This window comes from Populus alba, chromosome 1 (assembly GCF_005239225.2).
Source record: "Populus alba chromosome 1, ASM523922v2, whole genome shotgun sequence".
NCBI classification, from domain to species: Eukaryota; Viridiplantae; Streptophyta; class Magnoliopsida; order Malpighiales; family Salicaceae; genus Populus; species Populus alba.
Genome location: NC_133284.1, coordinates 11,510,144 through 11,534,931, shown reverse-complemented (window position 1 = coordinate 11,534,931; position 24,788 = coordinate 11,510,144). Strand labels below are relative to the sequence as shown.

General features: G+C 34.0%; 2 protein-coding genes and 1 long non-coding RNA gene across 5 annotated transcripts; all 3 read right to left on the bottom strand.

The window, feature by feature from the left end:
• Positions 1-5,890: 5,890 nt before the first annotated feature.
• On the bottom strand, positions 5,891-8,299 carry LOC140954238 (uncharacterized). Of its 2 annotated transcripts, XR_012167893.1 has the most exons (4): positions 8,122-8,299; positions 7,657-7,731; positions 7,355-7,487; positions 5,891-6,557 (listed from the first exon to the last, which is right to left on the bottom strand). It is a non-coding gene; the product is annotated as an uncharacterized lncRNA (long non-coding RNA). The 2 variants fall into 2 exon arrangements; XR_012167892.1 differs by lacking the exon at positions 5,891-6,557 and having other exon boundaries at positions 7,007-7,487; positions 8,122-8,297.
• A 7,038-nt stretch (positions 8,300-15,337) lies between these two features.
• On the bottom strand, positions 15,338-19,923 carry LOC140954289 (structural maintenance of chromosomes protein 2-1-like). Its single transcript, XM_073411580.1, has 9 exons — positions 19,867-19,923; positions 19,572-19,663; positions 19,272-19,401; positions 18,634-18,750; positions 18,274-18,492; positions 17,653-17,793; positions 17,408-17,575; positions 16,054-16,135; positions 15,338-15,463 (listed from the first exon to the last, which is right to left on the bottom strand). The coding sequence occupies exons 1-9, from the start codon at positions 19,921-19,923 to the stop codon at positions 15,456-15,458; spliced, it is 1,014 nt and encodes a 337-aa protein (XP_073267681.1). The 3' UTR covers positions 15,338-15,455.
• On the bottom strand, positions 19,328-23,404 carry LOC118036031 (structural maintenance of chromosomes protein 2-1-like). Of its 2 annotated transcripts, XM_073404444.1 has the most exons (10): positions 22,772-23,404; positions 21,555-22,235; positions 21,235-21,378; positions 20,830-21,120; positions 20,552-20,737; positions 20,304-20,469; positions 20,160-20,219; positions 19,867-19,929; positions 19,572-19,663; positions 19,328-19,367 (listed from the first exon to the last, which is right to left on the bottom strand). In XM_073404444.1, exons 1-6 carry the CDS (start codon positions 23,087-23,089, stop codon positions 20,392-20,394), a joined length of 1,698 nt encoding a protein of 565 aa, XP_073260545.1. In that variant the 5' UTR covers positions 23,090-23,404; the 3' UTR covers positions 19,328-19,367; positions 19,572-19,663; positions 19,867-19,929; positions 20,160-20,219; positions 20,304-20,391. The 2 variants fall into 2 exon arrangements, with proteins under 2 accessions (XP_073260545.1, XP_073260547.1); XM_073404446.1 differs by lacking the exon at positions 19,328-19,367 and having other exon boundaries at positions 19,571-19,652.
• Between the last annotated feature and the right edge of the window lie 1,384 nt (positions 23,405-24,788).

Below are 24,788 nucleotides of genomic sequence, written 5' to 3'. Positions count from 1 at the left end.
GATAGCAGGCCTGTGACATCTTATAGACACCGGCCGAAAGAGAAGTTAAAATTGAAAACCTTTATTTTGTTGACACATTGCTCCAGTTAACGAAGCAGGGGAATAAACGTTTAAAAACCACAAAGATATCAAGATCAGTCAGCTTTTAATCATTCATTTTGCTATATAGTTGCATAACTTTGTGTTCCATTTCCCCCATCTCCATACTCAAACAGAGTTGATAAGCGACGAAGGCCTGTGATCTACTAGATCAGAGATTTCCATTTCATTTGAGACGGAGCAAGGTGCAGGGTGCATGCTGGGGACACTCCTCGTTCCTAATTGAAATTATTTATATATTTTTTTCGGAGGAAAATCTGTGTGTTGCGCATTAAGCATGTATTATGCAACGAAAAGTCTTGAATCTGCAGTTTAACATGTTGTTTTGCGTGCCATTAAAAAGATAGTTGTCTTCCATCCATCAATGCAAGCGATCAATTCTCGGTTCAGAAATTGGCAGTAGTTAGGAAATTATTTTGTTTTTGTGTTTGTGTATTTAAAAAAGTTTAAAATTTTTTATTTTTTTTATTTTAAATTAATATATTTTTGATGTTTTTAGATTATTTTGATGCGCTGATATTAAAAAATAATTTTTAAAAAATAAAAAAAAATATTATTTTGATATATTTTTAAATGAAAACAATTATGATCACACTCTCAAACATATTGAACTGATTTTATAACATGATCTACTCTGATTTGTTGATGTACATCAAATCATAACAAATTAATAAATCTTAGCCGGTAGGAGAGACATATTTTGCAATATTTTTTATTTAAAAAAAAAAATAGATATTATCTTCAGTCATTTATTTCTCTCTTTCCAGCTACAATTCTGGCAGGATTTTTTGATATCAGGCTCAGCCCCTAAGCATAGTCAATGCCAGGCACAAATCAGGAGAGGAGGTAAGAAAATATAATTAATTGAACCCTAGGAAGGGAAGCCTAGTAATGGCCATCCCGAGGAACTCCTCCTCTAGGAAACTGCCGTCCCTGAAGTTTCCTAGGATGATAAGCCTTTTCGCCTGTATGAACACAAATAAATAAATCATATAATTCACTGTTATAAGATATGTTACTAGGAAGATGTTCAAATAATCTGTTTCAAGTATTCTTTTATATACTTGCAAGAACTCTACTATTCTAAAGAACAAAGAAAGAGAGCAGATACTACTTACGAGTCATACGAGGCATGGTGGTCTTTGGCAGATCCCTTGATCCCATTGCAGAGACCAGAAGCAGCATGACAGTCAAGAAAACATTCCAAGAACACGCAAATTTCTTAGAAGCCATTTTTCTTGGAATACAAAGCACATTTGCTAAGAACATACGTATATATAATAAGCAAACATGGACTCCTTGATCACGTATCTGTATGAAGAAAATTGGTTCAGATGGAAAACTGAGAACGAAGACGATTTCAAAGTCCATCGAAGACGATTTCGAAGTCGAAGCCGTTGCCATTCAATTAGAAGGCTGCTTCGTGTCTAGACTTTTCGGCCATGGTTGGTGGCTTTAAAGAAAAGGTACGCGCTTGCCATTATGTCGAGTGTGTCAAAGGGGTGTTTTGCAAAACTGTTTTCGAAAATGCTTGTACAGTGTTACTGTAGATGCGGTGGCTTTAACAAACAGGTTTTTTTTTTTTTTTTTCAAAATCTTGTGTTAAAATGTGATGGTAAACTATAAAATTACAAAATTTATTAAAACACCGTAATAATTCATAATAAAAAAAATTATTTTTATTCTTGAATATTTTGTTTTCTTTCATATCCAAATTAATGACAAATTTATTAAAAATTATTGAGGAAAACAAAATGACAAAAGATGACCAAAGTGTGAACAAAAAAGATCTCAAGGTCAATAGCAAATTCAATAAAAAAACAAAAGTTTTAATGACCAAAGTGTGAGCAAGGAGAGATCTCAAGGTCAATATTCTCAAGTTTAATAAAAAAAAAAAAAATTTTGTTTAGTTCACCTACTTTCTTTTTATTACTCTATAATCCCTTTGGTTGTGAAATCTTAATTTTGGTGCAAAAGTTTTTCATTATAACATTTTAGTCCTTGAGTTTGAGATATGAAAGAAAAGGTAGCATGAAAATTGTGAAGAAGGGAGAAGGTTATCAAAAAATCATATCTCAATAATGAAACCCATCGTTCTTAGTGTCAACAGATTTCATTCAATAAAAGAGGTTCAATAATGATGGTTTTTTCTATAAACATGCCTTAAAAGGTAGATCAGGTTTCATTTAAATTTTTTTTATTCGGTTGATTTTTTTTTTTTTTAGTGTTTTAGGGAATGGAAATGGTTTATGGAGGATTTTATGGTGTTTTTAAGGTGTTTTCATGTAAAAAAGATTTAAAATTAAGTTTTTAATGTCCAAAAACTTGAACACCAATTTCCAATCACTCAAAGTGACCAGGAAACATAATAACGAGTGACAGATCGCCTTTCACTACATGCAACCTCTCACTCTCTTAAAAAAATAAAAAAAACAAGAGCAAACTTCAAGGAAAAAAAAACTCAGGCCTAGGCACGCTTGGGCTTTTTTATTAAGGCCTAGTTCATCAATGTTTGGTTTTTTTTTTTTGTTTTTCTATTTTTTGTACTTAATTGTTTCTATTAAATTTGTTTTTTTTTTAAATAATGATTGATTTTTTTTTATATTTTTTTAATTACATGATATTTTGAAAAGATTAGTTTTGATTTTGTATTGAATCTTTTTTCTCTTAGATTTTATACAAATTAGCTATATTTGTATAAAGTTTTTATAAAAGTAAAAAATCATTTGTTATGGGCAATAATAAAATAGCTGCTAAAATAATATGAATGGAAACACTTAATACAAAAGAGATAGTTGATGTAAAACATTTGAATATACTTCTATTTCTTATTTAAACTATGAAGATTAGCTTCCCGCTTAAATTTTTAATTCGTGTTAACAATTCTTTTTTATTTCTCAATTCATACACTTTTTAATTTATTTTTATAAAGCATAAATAGCATCTTTTCAATTCTCAATTAGAAAAAAAAAAGAGCATATTAAGAATTGACTTTCATGATTTGTTTCAGTGTGCTTTCCATAAGATTATTGTGTTCTTAAATAAATGTTCTGTCATTAGATTGGTACTTAATTTTTTAAGAGACTATTTTTTTATATCTTATAATTAAATAAAAAATAGTCTTAAAAACACAAATTTATTAAACTCGGTGGTGTCCATGACTTGGTTTGCAGGTTTGATGGGTTGACTCAATCAATCCAAATATCATCGTCTCAATAAATTAAAAAGAAAAAGAAAAAGATGTCATCTTGGATTTTTAAAAAAAAAACTCAAACCATGTATTTATTTGTCATTTACATTATCTTTACATTTTTCAAATCAAGTGGGTCATATCAGAGCAATTCCTAGACTATTTATTTTAAGCTCATGCTAGGTAAAGAGTGGGATTAGAAGATTTTAAGGTTGACTCGCTATGCCATATTTAATGGCAATGTCAAGGAGTTTTATGTGGCCGAGACATTCTTTTGTATGTTTAAGAAAACATTAGTTTGATCTGTAGTGTAGTGCATGCTATTTTTATAGTTAGAAAATATACTAAAACGTATAGGTAAAACATTGTAGCAATCTAGAGTAACCAAATTGTTTCTCAATTTCATCCTTAAACCTTTTTGTTTTTTCAGTTACAACCTTTTAGGAACAAATTATTGAACAATTTGTATCATTTGATAAAGAAAGAACAAATCCAACAGCAAAAAATACCAAAGAGTAAAACAAAGAGAAACCTTATGGTCAATTTCAAATTCTCAAGAATCGGTGTTTTTTAGTCTCTCTATCTTACTTTGTCTACTTTTCATTCCTGGTAGTTTTGAGGATTGTATTTTTTATCCAACAAGTTTTTTTAAATTTGTATCATTTGATAAAGAAAGAACAAATCCAACAGCAAAAAATACCAAAGAGTAAAACAAAGAGAAACCTTATGGTCAATTTCAAATTCTCAAGAATCAGTGTTTTTTAGTCTCTCTATCTTACTTTGTCTACTTTTCATTCCTGATAGTTTTGAGGATTGTATTTTTTATCCAACAAGTTTTTTTACTCATTTTCAGTCTCTGGATTTGAGAAAAGAAAGCAAAAAATGATGGCTAAGAGAAAATAATTGTCCATATTTTAACAAATAAAATAGATGATTTTCATGTCAATGGATTCCATTAGATGAAAAAGAGTTTAATAATGGTGAGTTTTTCAATAACATGCTGGAAAAAGTAGATCAGGTTGGTTTAGACTTTTTAGGGGTTGTTTGTTTCATGATTTTTTGAATTTATTTTTTTATGCTTTTAAATCGTTTTAATATATTGATTTTAAAAATATTTTTTAAAAAAATAATAAAAACAATATTATTTTCATGTATTTTAGAGGAAAATATACTTTGAAAAGCAATCGATACCGCACTCTCAAACACTGTCTTAATTCAGTTGATTTTTTTTTTAGTGATTTTAAGGTGTTTTGGAGCTGTTAAATGATTTTTGAAAGTTTTATGGTGTTTTGTAGTTGTTTTCAGGTACAAATAACTTAAAATTTAAGTTTTTAGGGTCCAAAAACTTGGACATTTATTTTCTATCATTTGATGTTATCAAAAAACATTATAGTAGGTGACATGTCAACCACTTCTTTGAAAAGAAAAGAAAAAAAAAGAACAGACAACACATTGTTCGCTTCTGAGAAAAAATATAAAAAAAATATAGATGTTAGGCTTTTTAATTAAAGTAGGCACACACCTTTGTTTTTTATTGATTTAAATTTTAAATTATTTGAAAATTATTTAATTTAAAATATTATAAATAAAGTAATATTTTTGTGTTTTTTTTAATGATTATAGATTGTTCACTAGAACAATACTTTAGTTTTTTTTTTTATCCCCCAACATGAGGTTGATTGAGACTAGGATTCATAATTTATTTTAATTTGTTTTCTATGAAGTTATCTTGATCTCATGTTTTAAGTTACGGGTTTTTCAAGTTAGCCTTGATTCTTTAGTCTTTTTTATTTGTTTTTTTAATTCAATTTCATTCTTCAACATTGATTTTATTGAGGATTTAGTTTCATAATTTATTTCGATTTACTTTCTATAGGGTTATCATTGTCTTATAACTTGGATCGTGGATTTAGTAAGTTGACATAGGTCGATTCAATATGTTATCTTAATATTTTTTAAAAATTGATTTGAATTTTTTTTAGTTAAACTATATTTTTACTAATCATTCAGGTTATATTTGGATCCACCAAGTTGATCAGGTTAACCTCACATTGTTTTTTATTCTAGAAAACATATTAGCAATATCTAAATATTTTATTTTACATTAAAAAATAATTGATTCAATCTGTAACATGGCCAAGACAATGATCTAATAGAAACCATGACTTTGTGTACGATTCAATTTTGCATGTGAGGCTGATGTTGGTGTAGTTTGTAAATGAATAAAAATGAAAAATATTTGTATCCTGCATTTAAAAGAAACACTCTCTTCTAAATGTTTAAAAGTGTGGATTTTTATTATGTAGTAAATTAAGTAAAAGTCATGATAGACAAGCTCTTTTAGTAGGCTTCCTAATGTTATTATATAAATATTTATAATATAAAAAGATAACACTTGGAACTCAATATGTTAATGAAATTAATTTTTTTTGAATTTATTTCTTTTAATTTTCATAATTAATTTTGATATTTGTAATTATTGGGATAAAACTAAATAAACAGTTATTCAGTTTGATTCAAAATATAATTGTTTTTTAACACATTTTTATTAACAATTGTAATGTTTCATATTTATATGAACTTGTTAACACACTGAGAATATATAAAAAAACAAACGTGTTTTCTTTCTATCTTTTCTTCAAAATATATAACACTAGGAAAATATTTGTTTGCATACCCAGTCATTTTACTAACTTTAACAGTTAGGTTATCATGCAAGATATAAGAATGACTTTTAATGGAACCTCATCAGCAGGCCACCCATCACGGTCCGGTTTACCGGCACTATAGTCCATCATCAATGATATATGGTGGCCGGTCGACTATTGTGAATAATTGGTAAAACAACGATCAACATTCAGTTTGAAGGACAGCAACCATCAGAAGTTGATCAATTTGTAGCATCGACACAAAAGAAAATACCGTATAAAACACACTTGGGCTTATAACGTGTGGTGCATGTGAAGGTGGAGGTACTTTTTGTGACCATCTTTGCACACAGAAAACCGAGGTTTTTTTACAGAATTTTGTTATGAACCTTGGTTTTGGAAGAAATATGATGCGGCAGGAAGGATAAGCATGTGAAGAAAGTCAATTAGCAAGCACGTGATAATAGGTAGTAAGACCAGCTAGTTGTTAGCAAGCCAATTGATCCATATCATCTCAAATTCAGATTCTGCTGGGTGGATCTGCGATGTTATTGACTGTCCAGTTTGATCAAAAGAAATGATTGTCAAACGGAGCTTCATCTCATCCATGGCACTTGTCCCTATAATCCCAATTGTTCAAGGGTTAGCTTCAACATTGAAAGAGACTAGTGAAAATTCCATTAGTAAAGATAAGTTATGAGGTACCAAAATACAACATTCTACAGAGAACGAGATGTTTTCACAATTAACATGGTGTGATGAGACATTGAAACAAAACATCAGCATTTCAAAATCAGCTAAATTTCAGCACCCCCATGGCAGTCTCCATTGGCAAGTTAGGGGACAAACAAGCTGTATAAACATAACAAGCATAAGTTTGAATCATTAGGACACAAGCAATCACAACTCACAAGGGAGAAATCAAATGTGCATGTAACATCATCATTACTGTATCATTTCATCAACCCTTGCTAGGGATCATGTTGATGTAGTTGTTCTCCAATTTCAGTTTTGGTAATGGTGGATAAACAATACAATAAATGGTCAAGTATTGATGGAGGAAAATGAACCGCTACAACCCAAAGACATAAATTTATTCAATAAAAAGAGCTTTTAAATCCCATGGATCATATAGCACAGATTTTAGTTTGACAGTTGCTTGAGACTGAAAGGCAAGCACTCCGTATCAATATTATCGAGTGACATTTAATTACAAACAACACAACTTCAGAACATGAATTTAAGAAGGTTGAAACTCCTCATCCCTGTTCTAGAAAAAAAAAATAGTAACTTAGTATTACACTATCTGCCGAAGTATAATCAGTAGCAACATCAATTGAAAAAAATAAGGTCCCCTGTAAACGATAAAAGAGTGATTGTAAGTACCACTAAAGCAATATAACCAATTGAACCTGACCATATTAAAGCAATCACTTGTTCTGCTTAGCGGCAACAGTCCTCTGTACAGTGGAAACACCATCCACAAATTTTGTCCGGAAAAGAACATTAGCATTGTTGAACATGCCTTCTTTCAGTGAAACCACGATAAACTACAATACACAATCCAAACGAAAGAACTTTAAGATATAAGTAGGCTTAAGAATAAAGATGAACTTCAGGAAAGAAATTGACCATTGCTGGTTATAACTCAGACTTGAAGCCCTATCAGTGTTAGAATTTTTTTCATTTATCATTAAACACGGAAGAGAACCACTGGACCTGGGAGTGCGGGAAGTGAGCTTTGATCATTCTCCCTATGTTCTGTGTGTGGCTTAAATCAAGAGCCGCATCAACCTGTCAACAACCTCAAGAATCAGATCATTGACAAATCAATCTTGTAAAAACTTTCTATTACAATCCAGCAAGCATGAGGCCAACAAAAAAATAAAACCATAAGCATTCCATAAAATAGCTAGGCATAGAAAAATCGTGAGTTTGTTCCTGTGCATGTGTGTTTTTGATGTACACAAGCATTGAGTGCCTTTCAATGTTCTGTCAACAAAGCCACTATAAAAAGAATGTTCTCTTTCTTATACTACCTATTATGGAAATTAAGTATGGAGTTATCTGGCATAATATGACATATACTTAGTAATAAATCCAACGTGTCTAAAAGGGTAAAAAAGGTTAAGGGGAATTCTCCAAGAGCCAAAAAAATTAATGCAATATTTTAGTTAAGTATACCTCATCTAGAATATAAAGTGGAGCTGGCTTGAAGAGAAGCAATGCCAAGATTAGAGATAGAGCAAGCAGAGAGCGTTGGCCTCCACTTAGTTCTGACAACGACTGTTTCCAGACACTTCCAAAAGCAACACGAACCTCAAGACCGTCTAGGAAACTGCAAACCTTCAGGAGGTTCTAGCTTTGCCATGGTGCCCGGCAATAGAGTGGAAAAGATAGATCCGAAGTCACTGAAAAATATTGAAATTTTTAAGCATGTGTATGGCCATATTTGTAAAATCCAGAATCAGAACATCCATCACAAATATTGAAAACAATTGAGTGCTGGGGTAAAATCAAAACACCACATCAGAAGCAAGAAATCTTGCATTGAGGAAAAAAAAAACCCTCACTTGTTTACTTTAACCCATGTAACTTTGAGAGTCTCCTTCTTCTTCTCGTCTAGCTCTTCAATCACTTCTTGATTTTAGACTTGTCATTCTGGTAAACACAAAATTAGCACAAGTATAGAAAAGCTAAGGTACAGCAATGCTTGTATATTCAGGGTAAACAACCTCAATAATGTTTTTTCTTCGACATCAAATCATTGTACTCGTCTTCTGCCTTTTCGAACATTGCCATAACTTTCTTGTTCACCCTTTTCTCAAGCCTACATAGCAGTGAAAAATACAGCATAAAAAATAAAAGAAAAAAAGACAAAAGAAAAAGAAATCAGCTCTCTGGTCTGCAAATGATAAAAGAAAATGTGACAGAGAATCAAAAGGTTCAAGGTCTCAGGCTGATAAAAAAATGTTCTTGACACAAAAGATAACAATATTAGTAGTGATACTACAGTAATAACTAGAGCAATCACAAATTGAAAACTTTGCAAGTTACACACCCTGATTGCTCCGCTTGCAATCTCTCAAGTTCCTCCCTTGCTTTAGTGGGATCGCGGGACATAAATTCATAATCAGTCCCACTTCTCCCAAATAGCTGCTTCTCATAAGCAATCCAGGCATGCTTCTCTATCAATCTGTCTACCTTCGTAGAGCAATCTTTCTGCTCCATTTCCATTCTTTTCACCTATTGTGTCACGACCCGAATCCCGGATCCATGACCGGCACATAGGCAAGGTTCCCCTCCAAGGTTCCAAACCTATGCGAACCCAAACTTACATACAATCTTATCCTTCAAAACTCAATCAGAGTTGTTCAACACAGCACTAATAACAAAACTAACTTCATAATATAATTAATTGTTTTAATACAAGAGTTAATATAATTTCATAGTTTTGGAGCACTAACTTGACATAAAAAGAAAGATACAAATTACAACCAAAAGCAGGTTCGGAAGGTTCAACAAAAGTAACCCGCTATCAAGCTATAAGCCTGAAAAGAATAAATAATGAGAGGGTGAGTTCAACAACTCAGTGAGTAGATAACGTTCAATATACACACACGAGGTAATATAACAATGAGAAATATATATACAAGTATGGCTTTAGTTCTTATACGAAGGTTTATCAAATAGGCCATAACAAGAATATCATATGGTAGAACTCGTCAGAAAATCAAAATGCAATGAGCATGAGGCTCCGTACTGTGGGATGATCAGTCCACACAGGTTGGTGACTCCCCCGACCAACTAGGGTTCAGATACGATGTGCACAAAGACTAACACTACCCTGTTAGCATGGGTATTCTGACTGACATACCATAGGCTCATAATCATAATCAAACAAACATATTCATATCTCAAAGCTCAACTCATGACATCAATCAAATGAGGAGCTATCAATTCAGAATTCACTTCAAAATACATACTGGTTCATATCAAGAATTCAGATTCAATAATTGATCATGCTTTATCATAACAAGGATAATAATCAATATATATTATCAAGAAGCATGATCCAATTCATATTAACAAATCAAATATTTATAGTATTTCTCATGCATATGGAAAATTATCCACTCACCTGACTCAAAAGCAAATAGAAGCCAAAAGCAGACACTGAAGAAAATCCTACTGACGTCCCGTCGGTAGAATATCAGGATTATCTGAATACAAAGGAAATATTTTCAAGAACGACTCGAAAGAACATTTAACCTATTTAATACACTTAACTAAGGGTGTATTCCATAGCCCTATATGTTTTTAAATTAATTAGTTAATTTTCTCAAAAACCCAAAATCTAACGGTTTTCCCGAAATCTAATCCATAATAAAAACAACTAATAAAATTGGTAATAATTCACTAAGTAACCCTTAATTATTCATCAAACTAATCTGCAAAAGCTAATATTACAGCTAGGGACTAATCTGGAATTTTTCCATAGTTTAGGGCCAAATTGTAACTTTTATCAAATGGAGGACCAAACTGAAATTTGTCATAAATCCATGAATATACTGAAATTCTGACCTCAATTAATCCTCAATTCTGCCCAGGATGTATCATTATGCTTCAGGGATCATTCTGGAATTTTACTAAATTTTTAGGGTCAAATTGTACCTTTTGTCAAATTGGAGGACTAAATTGAAAGTTTGAAATTATCTTATCTATACAGTAATTCTGTCCATAATTCATATGTTATTCTGTTCAGAATCTCGGAATATGCTCCAGGGACCAATATGTAATTTTCCAAAGTTCGGGGACTAAACTGTAATTTTCGGAAATTGAGGGACCAAATTGAATTTTCATCATCTTCAACCTCCAATCCAGAATTTTAACAGAAACCCCACTGTTCTCCCTGATTTCTTACACAATTTCACCATTTAAACAAAATCATAACTCAAAATCATTATCCTTCAATTCAATCTCTCAAAATCAACTAATAATCAATTAAACACAACAATCAACCTCCATCATTCAATTTAATTCATCAATTTAAACCAAAACACAAATTCTCAAAACCCTAACATTCATCAAAACTGAAATTAAAGTTGAATTAACATATTATACATATTAAACAACCTAAATCTTACCTTTTTCACTTATTTCCTCCAAATCCCTTCCTTTTTCCCTTATTTTCCCTTCTTTTCTCTTCTTCTTCTTTCTCCCTTTCTCTTTCACGTTTCTGAATATTTCAGATCACACTTTCCCTTTTTTTTTTTTTTTTTTTACTTCCTATTTATATTTATCAATTTTTGTTCAATTACCATAATACCCTTCAATCATTTATACCCTCTCTTTAAGCCTCCAAGGGCTTTGTTGTAATATCCTATCTTATAAATTTCAAAACATTACAATCTCCCCACCTTATAAAAGTTTCGTCCTCGAAACTTAATAGAAAAGATTGAATACTTACCGAGATTATCGAAAAGATGAGGATACTCCTCACGCATCTTATCCTCGAGCTCCCATGTCGCTTCCTCACGTGAATGGCCTTTCCATTTCACTTTCACTGAAGCTATGTCCTTTGACCTAAGCTTCCTCACTTGTCGGTCGACTATAGCTTCCGGTTGCACCTCATAAACCATATCATCCCTCAAGTCAATGGGATGAACCTCTAATACATGTGATGGATCTGACATATATTTCCTTAACATGGAAACATGAAATACTGGATGAATAGCAGACAAGTTTGGTGGTAATGCTAACTTATAAGCAACTGCTCCAACTCTCTCCAGAATCTCATACGGTCCAATGAATCGAGGACTCAACTTGCCTTTCTTCCCAAACCTGAATACTCCTTTTGTAGGTGATACTTTTAAGAACACACAATCACCCACTGAAAACTCTAAGTCACGCCTTCTTCTATCCGCATAACTTTTCTGTCTACTCTGAGCTGTTTGAAGCTTCTTTCTAATTACCTCAATCTTCTCTGAGGTAATCTGAATCAACTCCGGTCCCATTAGCCTCTTCTTACCAACCTCAAACCAACAAACCGGTGATCTACACTTTCGGCCATACAAAGCTTCATAAGGTGCCATCTCTATGCTAGCCTGATAACTGTTGTTGTAAGCAAATTCCACTAATGATAGGAACTTACTCCAACTAACTCCAAAATCCATAACACAAGCCCTTAACATATCCTCCAAGGTCTGAATAGTCCTCTCAGACTGACCGTCTGTCTGAGGGTGAAAAGCTGTACTCAACTGCACCTTAGTACCCATAGCCTCTTGAAATTTCACCCAAAACCGCGATGTAAACTGTGGACCTCTATCAAACACTATCGAGATTGGCACTCCATGCAACCGTACAATCTCACTAATAAACAATTCCGCCAACTTTGCATATCCATAAGTAATTTTAACTGGCAGAAAATGGGCTGATTTTGTCAACCTGTCAACAATCACCCATATCGAATCATAACCCTCCTGACTTCTAGGCAATCCTGTCACAAAGTCCATTGTGATCCTCTCCCACTTCCATTCTGGAATCAACAATGGTTGCAACAATCCAGGAGGTTTCTGGTGTTCACCCTTTACCCTCTGACAGGTCAAACACCTAGAAACAAAATCTGCTACATCAACCTTCATCCTATTCCACCAATAACACACCTTAAGATCTTTATACATCTTGGTGGAACGTGGATGCATTGTGTAAACTGTCTGATGTGCCTCTATCATCAATTCTCTCCTCAGATCATCAACATCAGGTACACAAAGCCTATCCCTATATCTCAGCACATCATCATCACCAATCACAAAACCTGCAGCTTTACCCTGCTCAACCTCATTTCGAATCCTGAGTAGGGAATCATCTTTCTTCTGAGCTGCTTTTATCTTATCAAACAAATCTGACTTAACCTGAAAATGAGCAATCATTGCTCCAGCTTCACTAAGATCAAATCTGACTCCTTCATCCACTAACTCATGCAGCTCCCTAATCAGAGGTCTTCGTACCTCCTGAATATGAGCTAAGCTCCCTGATGATTTTCTACTCAAAGCATCGGCAACTACATTTGCCCTACCCGGGTGGTATTGTATGGTACAATCATAATCCTTCAGCAGTTCCATCCATCTCCTCTGCCTCAGGTTTAGATCCCTCTGCTGAAAGATGTATTTCAAACTCTTGTGATCTGTAAAGATCTCACAAGTTTCACCATACAAGTAGTGCCTCCAAATCTTCAAAGCAAAAATTACAGCTGCCATCTCTAAATCATGTGTAGGATAGTTCTGTTCATACTTCTTTAGCTGTCGTGAAGCATAGGCAATAACCTTGCCATGTTGCATTAGAACATATCCTAACCCCACTCTCGAAGCATCACAATACACTGTGTAACCACCAGAACCTGATGGTACTGCTAGAATAGGCGCTGTAGTCAATCTCTCCTTCAACTCTAAGAAACTTTTCTCACAAGCTTCAGACCACTGAAACTTAACATTTTTCCGCGTTAACTTAGTCAATGGTGCAGAAATTCGAGAAAAGTTCTCCACAAACCTCCGATAGTAGCCAGCCAAACCTAAAAAACTTCTAATCTCTGTCACCGAAGTAGGCCTAAGCCACTGCTTAACTGCTTCAATCTTTTGAGGATCAACCTCAATCCCATTCCTTGACACTACATGCCCAAGAAATGCTACACTCTCCAACCAAAACTCACTCTTTGAGAACTTGCCATACAACTGATGATCTCGTAGAGTTTGAAGCACCATTCTTAAATGCTGCTCATGCTCCTCTCTAGACCTCGAATACACCAAAATATCATCAATAAAAACTATCACAAATCGATCAATAAATTGGCCAAACACTCTATTCATCAAGTCCATAAAAGCTGCCGGTGCATTCGTTAACCCAAAAGACATCACTAAGAACTCATAATGACCATACCGAGTTCTAAAAGCTGTCTTTGAAATGTCCTCCTCCCTAATCCTCAACTGATGATACCCAGATCGAAGATCGATCTTAGAAAAGAATTGAGCTCCCTGTAACTGATCAAACAAATCATCTATACGAGGGAGTGGGTATCTATTTCGAACTGTCACCCGATTCAATTGCCTATAATCTATACACAACCTCAATGACCCATCTTTCTTCTTCACAAACAACACCGGAGCTCCCCAAGGGGACACACTTGGTCGGATAAACTTTTTATCCAACAAATCCTGCAGCTGCTCCTTTAACTCCCTCAATTCTGCTGGCGCCATTCTATATGGTGCCATTGATATTGGTTCGGTACCCGGAACCAAATCAATACAAAACTCAATCTCCCTATACGGAGGCAATCCAGGTAAGTCATCAGGAAATACATCGATAAACTCTCTTACTATAGGGACTTCCTCTAACTGGGGAACTTCTTTCTCTACATCCACTATATATGCTAGGTAGCACTGTACCCCTTTTCGGGCCATTTTCCTCGAGATAGCCAACAACATAATTGATGGAGACTCAATCTTATCTCCTTGAAATACCAACCCAACTTCTTGATCTAGATCAAACATTATTTTCTTACCCCAACAATTTACCGAAGCCCTATGCTTAGCCAACCAATCCATTCCTAAAATCACATCAAAATCAACCATATCTAAGACATTTAAGTCTCCCATAAAGATCTTATCTTCAATCTCTATTTCACAATCCAGATACACATACTTTACTAATATTAACTCATCCAAGGGAGTGGAGACTGAAATGGGGGATTTTAACAAGGTTGGTTGTTTATCTAACCTCATGGAAAAATATGGGGACACAAACGAATGAGTTGCACCCGTATCAAACAAAACTTTTGCTTCAAAATATCAAACAGGAACAACATGTTGAGGTGCGGATGTACTGCCCTACCTCCTATACCTTGCATTTCTAAACTACACAATTCTAAACTACACAATAAGGACATCATCTTTATTGTCATTTACTCTAATAGTATCAGTTATTCATCTATTCCTCGGCATTTCCTAAAATAAAAGTGAGAGCACTTAAGTCATGCTAGAACAATAGCATGATGATTATCACAGAATTTTAGGATATCATATCTATCACAAGGAAGAAGACATACTTTGATGAGAATTTAAAATTTCAAAAAACAACAAAACAAGACAATACGGATCCTAATGCTCCACTTATTATGAAATTAATTATATTATTGTTTCTTTAACCTTAAAAGCTCTGATACCAAGTTTGTCACGACCCGAATCCCGGATCCAATGACCGGCACATAGGCAAGGTTCCCCTCCAAGGTTTCCAAACCTATGCGAACCCAAACTTACATACAATCTTATCCTTCAAAACTCAATCAGAGTTGTTCAACACAGCACTAATAACAAAACTAACTTCATAATATAATTAATTGTTTTAATACAAGAGTTAATATAATTTCATAGTTTTTGGAGCACTAACTTGACATAAAAAAGAAAGATACAAATTACAACCAAAAGCAGGTTCGGAAGGTTCAACAAAAGTAACCCGCTATCAAGCTATAAGCCTGAAAAGAATAAATAATGAGAGGGTGAGTTCAACAACTCAGTGAGTAGATAACGTTCAATATACACACACGAGGTAATATAACAATGAGAAATATATATACAAGTATGGCTTTAGTTCTTATACGAAGGTTTATCAAATAGGCCATAACAAGAATATCATATGGTAGAACTCGTCAGAAAATCAAAATGCAATGAGCATGAGGCTCCGTACTGTGGGATGATCAGTCCACACAGGTTGGTGACTCCCCCGACCAACTAGGGTTCAGATACGATGTGCACAAAGACTAACACTACCCTGTTAGCATGGGTATTCTGACTGACATACCATAGGCTCATAATCATAATCAAACAAACATATTCATATCTCAAAGCTCAACTCATGACATCAATCAAATGAGGAGCTATCAATTCAGAATTCACTTCAAAATACATACTGGTTCATATCAAGAATTCAGATTCAATAATTGATCATGCTTTATCATAACAAGGATAATAATCAATATATATTATCAAGAAGCATGATCCAATTCATATTAACAAATCAAATATTTATAGTATTTCTCATGCATATGGAAAATTATCCACTCACCTGACTCAAAAGCAAATAGAAGCCAAAAGCAGACACTGAAGAAAATCCTACTGACGTCCCGTCGGTAGAATATCAGGATTATCTGAATACAAAGGAAATATTTTCAAGAACGACTCGAAAGAACATTTAACCTATTTAATACACTTAACTAAGGGTGTATTCCATAGCCCTATATGTTTTTAAATTTAATTAGTTAATTTTCTCAAAAACCCAAAATCTAACGGTTTTCCCGAAATCTAATCCATAATAAAAACAACTAATAAAATTGGTAATAATTCACTAAGTAACCCTTAATTATTCATCAAACTAATCTGCAAAAGCTAATATTACAGCTAGGGACTAATCTGGAATTTTTCCATAGTTTAGGGCCAAATTGTAACTTTTATCAAATGGAGGACCAAACTGAAATTTGTCATAAATCCATGAATATACTGAAATTCTGACCTCAATTAATCCTCAATTCTGCCCAGGATGTATCATTATGCTTCAGGGATCATTCTGGAATTTTACTAAATTTTTAGGGTCAAATTGTACCTTTTGTCAAATTGGAGGACTAAATTGAAAGTTTGAAATTATCTTATCTATTACAGTAATTCTGTCCATAATTCATATGTTATTCTGTTCAGAATCTCGGAATATGCTCCAGGGACCAATATGTAATTTTCCAAAGTTCGGGGACTAAACTGTAATTTTCGGAAATTGAGGGACCAAATTGAATTTTCATCATCTTCAACCTCCAATCCAGAATTTTAACAGAAACCCCACTGTTCTCCCCTGATTTCTTACACAATTTCACCATTTAAACAAAATCATAACTCAAAATCATTATCCTTCAATTCAATCTCTCAAAATCAACTAATAATCAATTAAACACAACAATCAACCTCCATCATTCAATTTAATTCATCAATTTAAACCAAAACACAAATTCTCAAAACCCTAACATTCATCAAAACTGAAATTAAAGTTGAATTAACATATTATACATATTAAACAACCTAAATCTTACCTTTTTCACTTATTTCCTCCAAATCCCTTCCTTTTTCCCTTATTTTCCCTTCTTTTCTTTCTCTTCTTCTTCTTTCTCCCTTCTCTTTCACGTTTCTGAATATTTCAGATCACACTTTCCCTTTTTTTTTTTTTTTTTTTTTACTTCCTATTTATATTTATCAATTTTTGTTCAATTACCATAATACCCTTCAATCATTTATACCCTCTCTTTAAGCCTCCAAGGGCTTTGTTGTAATAACCTATCTTATAAATTTCAAAACATTACATATTGCATAAATTTAGAAATGCATAAATAAAATGTCACAGTTTGGACAGTACATAAGGAGGGCTCTAAACAAATTACCTCATTCTCCAACTTCTTCCTTTCAAGCTTTGTCTCACCAAGTTTATGTTGAAGTTTTTGCTGCTCCTTGAGAATGCTACTAATTTGGGAATCACATTCCAACATCTTTAGACGGATTGAATCGAGCTCAGATTGAGCCTGATCATGATTATTACGTGTGGAAGCAACCTGCAAGAAGAAGGAAAATTGTAATAAAATGTACAGCAGGCTCTGACAAATTTTCCAAATCAGATATCCAAGTTTACCTTGGCTTTCTGTTCTTCTATTTCAAAATTGAGACGGCTGATTTGTGTTCTCAAAGAATCTAATTGACTCTCCAAAGATGCATGTTCTTTCACGACAGCTTCCTGTTCCATGATAAGTCTCTCTCTTTCATTTTCATGCCCCTAATAGCAAGAAAAAGTATGCATGAGGTGTTAAAGAGCTATTAAGTAATCACCGAATTGACTAAAAAAGACAGCATGTATAGGATTCAAGTTCCAGTTGCCAAAAAAATGGTTTAATTTCCTTTCTTTCCTCCATCCAAGCAAGTGTCCTTTCCTCAACTGTCCCAAAGTACACGTCCAACTAGATTTATCTCCACATATACTTTCTGGAAAGGGACTATAAGTTCAAATTGATGAGACAAACATATGAAAGGTCAAATGGATATTGATGTCCAATAAAGGCTTAATGCATCATAAATTCCACAAGTAACTGGCATGAAGAACTACAGTATTGCTGATCAGGATTTTTGGCTAGGGGAAATTAATTGCGGTGTGAGAAATAATGGAGTTGCGACAATTTAAAAAGGTATAAAATATGCAGAATAGCAGATTAATTCCATACAAAAAGTCCAGTAAAAGATCAGCAATATTGAAACCTACCTTGAGGTCCTTTGAAGCTGACTTCATTTGTGTTTTTGTAGCCTTAATTTGTTTCTCCAAGTTTTTGAGCCTGTCTTCTCGGTTATTATCGTGCTCTTTGATTGATTTCTCAAGCTTTGAAACTACACTAACACACTCATTATACAAAATTTCCTTTTCTTTGGCTGCAAACTTTGCTTCTTCAAGCTCCTGTTCAATCTTCTTTACCACTTCACCAAGCTATTTCCCCACAAAACAAACCAGCAAACAAGAACTAAAAAATGTAAGTGAACTTATGCTTGACACCTGAAGGGGACAGCATGATGACCAAAATAAACCGGTTAAGACACGCTATGAAGGAAATAAAAAAAAATTACAAACCTTGTGGTGCTCGTTTTGCTCAGCCCTTCCCTGAAATAACGAAAGATCATACAGTTTAAGTTCTAGCTGTTTTTTAAGGTCCGCAAACTTTTTATGAACTGGCAAGAGCTCTGTAATCTGCAATTTTAAGATGAGAAGCAATGTGAATCTTGAATGTCAAAACTCAAAACTATTAAAAATGATAATGAAAGGTGTGTTATTACATAAGGAAAATGAAGCACAAATCAGCATCCTCCATGTATCAATCACAGCATTAACTCTCAAATTTGGCATAATAAACAAATAATAGTTAGGGAGTAGAGTTGATTTACAACATAGGAATCATATCAGAAAGCAGCTGATGGAGCAACTTGTATCAACATTTAATGAGGAAAAGTTTCCAGCAAATCCTACCATCAATTTCTAATCATCGCTTTAAGTGAGACATATTTTATTCAACACATAGTGCATCAATATGCCCATTGATCGCTTCAGAAAGGATATAAATGGTTCAAATAGACAGATAGATTCCACGTGATGTGAAGTAAGAAAGCATCCTTCACATGTTGAACAAAGGGAATAAATATCTTTACAAGTACAATAATTATCTTCTTCTATTCCTTTCATTTTTATGCATGACGAAAGGGAATGAACTCTACCTTTGCTTCAATTTCAGATAACCTTCTCTGATGTAGTAGAAGATTTGATTCAGCCTCTGCCAATTCATGGAGTTGCCTTAACAGATAGCCTCCACCCTTGTGACAGAAAGAATGTGTATAACCTTGAAAGCTTCATTTAATGCAAATTTAAATAAACAATAGCTGTGGTTTGGTGGAGCAAATAATAGAAAAAAGAAAACAATTAAAATTTAGGTGACAAATCAAAAGAAAAGGTCTTTCACATCATGTTCATGACTGTAAGGAATTTCATCTGTAAGAGTAAGCTAAAAAGCAACTTACATGCGGCTTCCGCCAGTTAAAAGACCGCTTGGCTGGAAGATGTCGCCTTCAAGAGTGACACTAGGAGTGCGGATTTCTCGACTGAAAGCAACCTAAGAAGAAGTTTTTAAGTAAAGTTTGCTCTGAGAATGATGGGGAAGAAAGATGTATCTATAACTATAAGCAAAGAAGAAACAAAGTTGCAGGAACACTGTAATAGTGGACTAAAGTTTAGGATAATGGTTCTAAATGGTCAAGGTTATCACAATACACCCCCCCCCCCAAACTTCAAGTCCTTTAGCAAAGATGGCCATACCTCCTTTGCAGCATCCATGGTTTTGCAAACAAATGTTGAACCAAAAACATATTCCATAGCAGTCTGCAGCAAAAATCAAAAGTGGAAGGGAAACAGTACCGAAGAGACAGGAGATTTAGATTCAGATAGAGGTAGAGGTAGATTAAAAAATGTGCACAAATAATTGCATGACATGGCTCGTTCACGGCATGAATAATTTGTGGATCTTCCACAATCAACATAACCAACAAACTATAAATGAGAAGCATGAAGTGGACACGCTTGATGTGATGAGCAGGCCTGGGGTGACACACCTTCAATTCCTCATCATAGCCAACCAAAGAAAGTGCCAGTTCTGCATTCTCCTTGCCAACCTGAAAATACAATGATAAAAATCAAATAAGGAGAACAAAACAATGGCACTAAATCATGGAAAGGTAGTGAAAGCAACAACTAACCAATCTAACAGCAGCCTGCTGAATCCTAGGGTGTACAGTATGTGATTGAATTTTATTTAAGGGGACAATTGTGACTCTTCTACGGAGATCACCATTTTGAAGAAGTTGTTTTTCCAGTGCTCTCAGTGTCTACAACAACATTAAATAACTTTCCACCTGCAGTAACCTGATAATCAACTCAAGTAAGAGCTTACTCATACAAATTTTTTTTGTGACAAAACCAATTATGAGACATATGCATTCCTGACCTCCAGGGCAGTCATTGTGGATCTGTCCTTTACTTTAATAAGTTTAGCTACCACGCCTTTTACTTTTGACCTATCAAAGTTTCTCACAGGATCCCGGTATGTGAATTGAAGATTTGATAGTTGCGCTGAAAGCTCTCGTATTTCATCTTTCAACTTCTGCACTAGTTCCAATTCAGATGCACGATCCTGAAGAAAAGTTTTGATTAACAAAAGCATTTAACTATAAGGAAATGTATAGGTGCTGAAGGCGAAATGTCATCATGAGGAAGCAAGCAGACCTTCTGTAAAGCTTCCATCTGGCCTTCCTTATATGGAAGAGATTCCATTGCCGATTTAGCATTTTCCACATCTTTCCTTCTAGCACTAAGCTCATTCTGTACAGCAGCAGCTTCTTCACACTTTGACATTAACTGATGTGTTTTCTCTTTCAGCTCTCTCTCACAATGGTTAATTTTTGTTTTCAATTGTTTCAATTCTGTCTCAGCATTTCCAACTGTAACCTTTGCTTCACCCAGTTGATCTTCAAGGCATTTCTCTTCATCACCACTGCTCTTCCCAGCGAGTACACCCTATCCATGGCAACTAAAACTCTCTCAATTCATTACTTGGTTTGCTCATAAAATGCATTAGCTATCTGTTTCAATGGAGTAAAATGAAGTAAATAAGCAAGCATGAATACTCACTTGGTATTCCTTCTCATAATTTTCCAAACTCTTGGAAAAATCTTCAACTCTCTTTTTGAGATCAGCTGCTCCTTCTTCAGACTTTTTAACAGCAGTGGCCCTCTCTTCTACAGACTGCTTCAAGTCTTCAATACTATGAACAATCTGGTAGCATCAAAGTGCCATGTAAATGTGATATGAAAACTCCCAGGTCATTGAAAAAATCATTAAAAAACAAAAAGACAAGAAGAAAACTTAAACAATTACTAGAAGCAAATACACAAAGCTAGAGCACATAAAATAGAAATAAACATCCAAATTAGCAAGCATTGCCTCATCACCTTTTCAGCATTCTCCTGTTCACACCTTAAAGTATCCTCTTTGTTATTCAACACAGATACCTCTCGCACAAGATCTTGAGCGAGCACATCTACATTCTCTGACAGAGTTTTTGCTTCCCCACCCATACTGGCTTCCTTTTCAGCAGTCAGTTTTGATACTTCGGTCTCCTTTTGTTGTATTTCCACCCGCATTCGATCTGCATTATGGTCAATCTCAGCAATTTTGGCCTTCATTTGTTCCACCTCACCAACTGCACTGTCTCTGATTTTCTCTGCTTGAACATAATCATAAGCAACACAAAACCTTTTGAGTCGATCTAATTCAGCATTGCCATTGGCCCATTGCATATATTGCATCCTCTCCTTCCTCAACTTTTCCAGAGCTGGAAGTATCTCCTGGTCAAGAAGCTTGTTAATTTCAACCACCTTGCTCTGTTTCTTCTCTAGTGTTTTCAATGCAGACTCTTTCTTTGTCTCATACATTCTTGTCCCAGCAGCCTCTTCAAGCATAGATAAGATCTCTGGAGGTTTCATATTTAAGACCTTAGTAATACGTCCTTGCATAATGAGAAAATGTGGATTGTTAACATTCAGCTGCACTGAATGAAAAAGGTTTTGAACTTGGCTAGGCTGGGCTAGCTTTCCATTGATCAAATACTTGTTCCTTCCACCAACCACAATCTGCAAATACAAATATAAATCCTTCACATATCAAATCAACCCCATCAAAGCACACAAGTTGAATTAAATTCAAAGAGTCATGACCATGAAAGTGTCTTTTTTTCCATGAGTAGCTCGATAACCTCGTGATAACCACCAGCCTTTATTTATTGAGCATAAGATACGCAATCACCAGGTATCAGTGCCATTCTCTCATGTCTAAAGTATATTGTTCACTTCTGTAACATTCTAGTTTGGTCTTTGAAGCGATCACCAAATACAGCAAAACATACGGAACCATAATTTTTCATTTAAAACAAGGCCTATGGAAGCTGACCAGGCTCACCATAAAAACCCACTTGCAAAATGTTTATTTATTTAGTTTATGAATGAGAAACTCTTATTAATCAGAATGTGTGATTGCGTGAACAAAACCAAACCTTTCTCTCGCCTCTGACAAGAATAGCTATTACTTGCACAAAAATACTTCATTCTCTCAAAAAATCACCAAGCCCTCATATTATAAACCCTTAATTTATTTTTTGAAGAAAACTAACCTGTCTTGTAACAGTAATCTCAGAATGATTCTCGTACCCAAGAGGACTCCTGCTCCTGTCAGAATTATCGAACACGATTGACACTGTTGCTTTAGTGATCCCTGCTTGTCCTTGCTTGTACACTAACTCCTGCAAATTCGAAGCCCTAACTTGCTGCAGATTAGTTATACCTAAGACAAAGCAAATCGAATCCAAAATATTCGACTTGCCCGACCCGTTCAGCCCCGTGATTGCATTGAAAAAGGGGTCAAATCCTTGTACAACTGTTCTTGTTGCGTAAGATTTGAACCCCTCTAAACATATCTCCTTTACATACATTCTTAATTGAAAGAGAAAAACCTTGGATTTGAAAAGGGAGTTTAATTGTGTACTGTGAGTTAATGGAATTGTGGTGGTATGGACGGTTTAGGGTTTCCGAGTTGAGAAACCCGGGAAATCAGTTAGTTGGGATCGGAGAGAAATGGAGAGGTTTGTTTGTGTGCAGATTTTTTTTCTTTTTTGGATGGAGGGGTTCTGAATACATTTTGAAATTTAGAGCAGAAGAAGCGGGAAAATGATTTTTGTTTTTGTTATTTGTCATTTTTAATTGGTCCAGCGAACTAGACAAGTATTTTTATCAGCTAGACAAGGCCATTGCTAAAATTAAAATTAAGAAAAACCTCATGGAAAGCCAAAAAAAAATAAATAATAATAATTGAGCCTAATCTCTATTCAAATAAATATTAAGGGGTAATATCAGAAAAATATAAACTTAAAAAAAAATAAACTTAAACGAATGTTATAAATTTAAGTTAATATCTCAAACTTGAAATGTACATAAAATTCTAATTTGAATCTAATTATAAAGTTTAATTTCCAATAAATTTAAAGTATGAAATAAGAATAAAATATTAATTTTAAAATCTTTCATAAGAAAAAAATAAAATAATAAAAATAAAAAGAAAATATCAATTTAAAATCTTATGGGGATCAAATTTTGTATTGAAAAAAATAAAAAAAAGATGAAATTGAAAAAATAATCAACTTCAAAAAATCATTATAAATTAAAAAAAATAAAATAACAACCAAAATAATGAGATTTGACCATTTAAAAAATTGAAGGGGGGTAAATTAAAAAAAAAATTACAATTACATAATCATAAAAATTGAGCAAATAGTAATTAGAAGAAAAGAAATCAAACGTGAAGGAAAATCAATTAAAGGGTTGATTTGAAAAGTTAGAGGATAGGTCCGAAAATCAATGTGAAGAGAGAGAGAGAAGCCAAAGAAAGAAAAGGAAGAAGCTATCAGCGATAAACGACGACTTTCTAGCCACACACATCACCCACTCTAGAAAGGAATGTTGCTGCGAATCAAACACCGCAACGAAATGCCCCATTTAATGACTTGAAAGGCTGCTTACGTGTCACCTGAAAGGTGTAGAAGCCGCCTACATGTGGTGCATTAATGACAAAAAAACCATATGAAAATAAAAAGATTGGAAAAGCCCCTAGCCTTATAATTTCTATCTTTAAAGACATTAAGGTCAATTTACTATTTCTTTTTTTTTATATATAAAAATGATGTCAAAGCCCCTTCGAGCCAGTTAAATTATGTCGTTGTATAATGTCAGATGTATCCATGAAAAATTCCCCAAGGCCAGTTCACTTGGTTTTTGTTTGGAGAACAAAAACGTTATTACATTCTTCCATTCCAAAGAGTAATAATAAATCATAGGCCACAATGTTCTCTGATGCATTTTTACCCTCTCCTCTTATCAACTGCGCGGCAAAAACCAGCAGGTTTTTTCTTCTTTAAAAGAGTTAAATTGTTTATCATGTTTGGAAAAGTCGGTCAATGTCAGATCTATTTTACGTAATATTTTATAATCAAGGCTGATTTGCTACAGATGGATGTGACGAAGTAGGTACAGAGATTTCAATGTCAAGCGCAGAGGTAGATAAATCCAACGGGGGATCAACTTGGTCAGCCCTCAACAACTTTTTTTTTTTTTTAAAGAAGACTTTCAACAACCAGC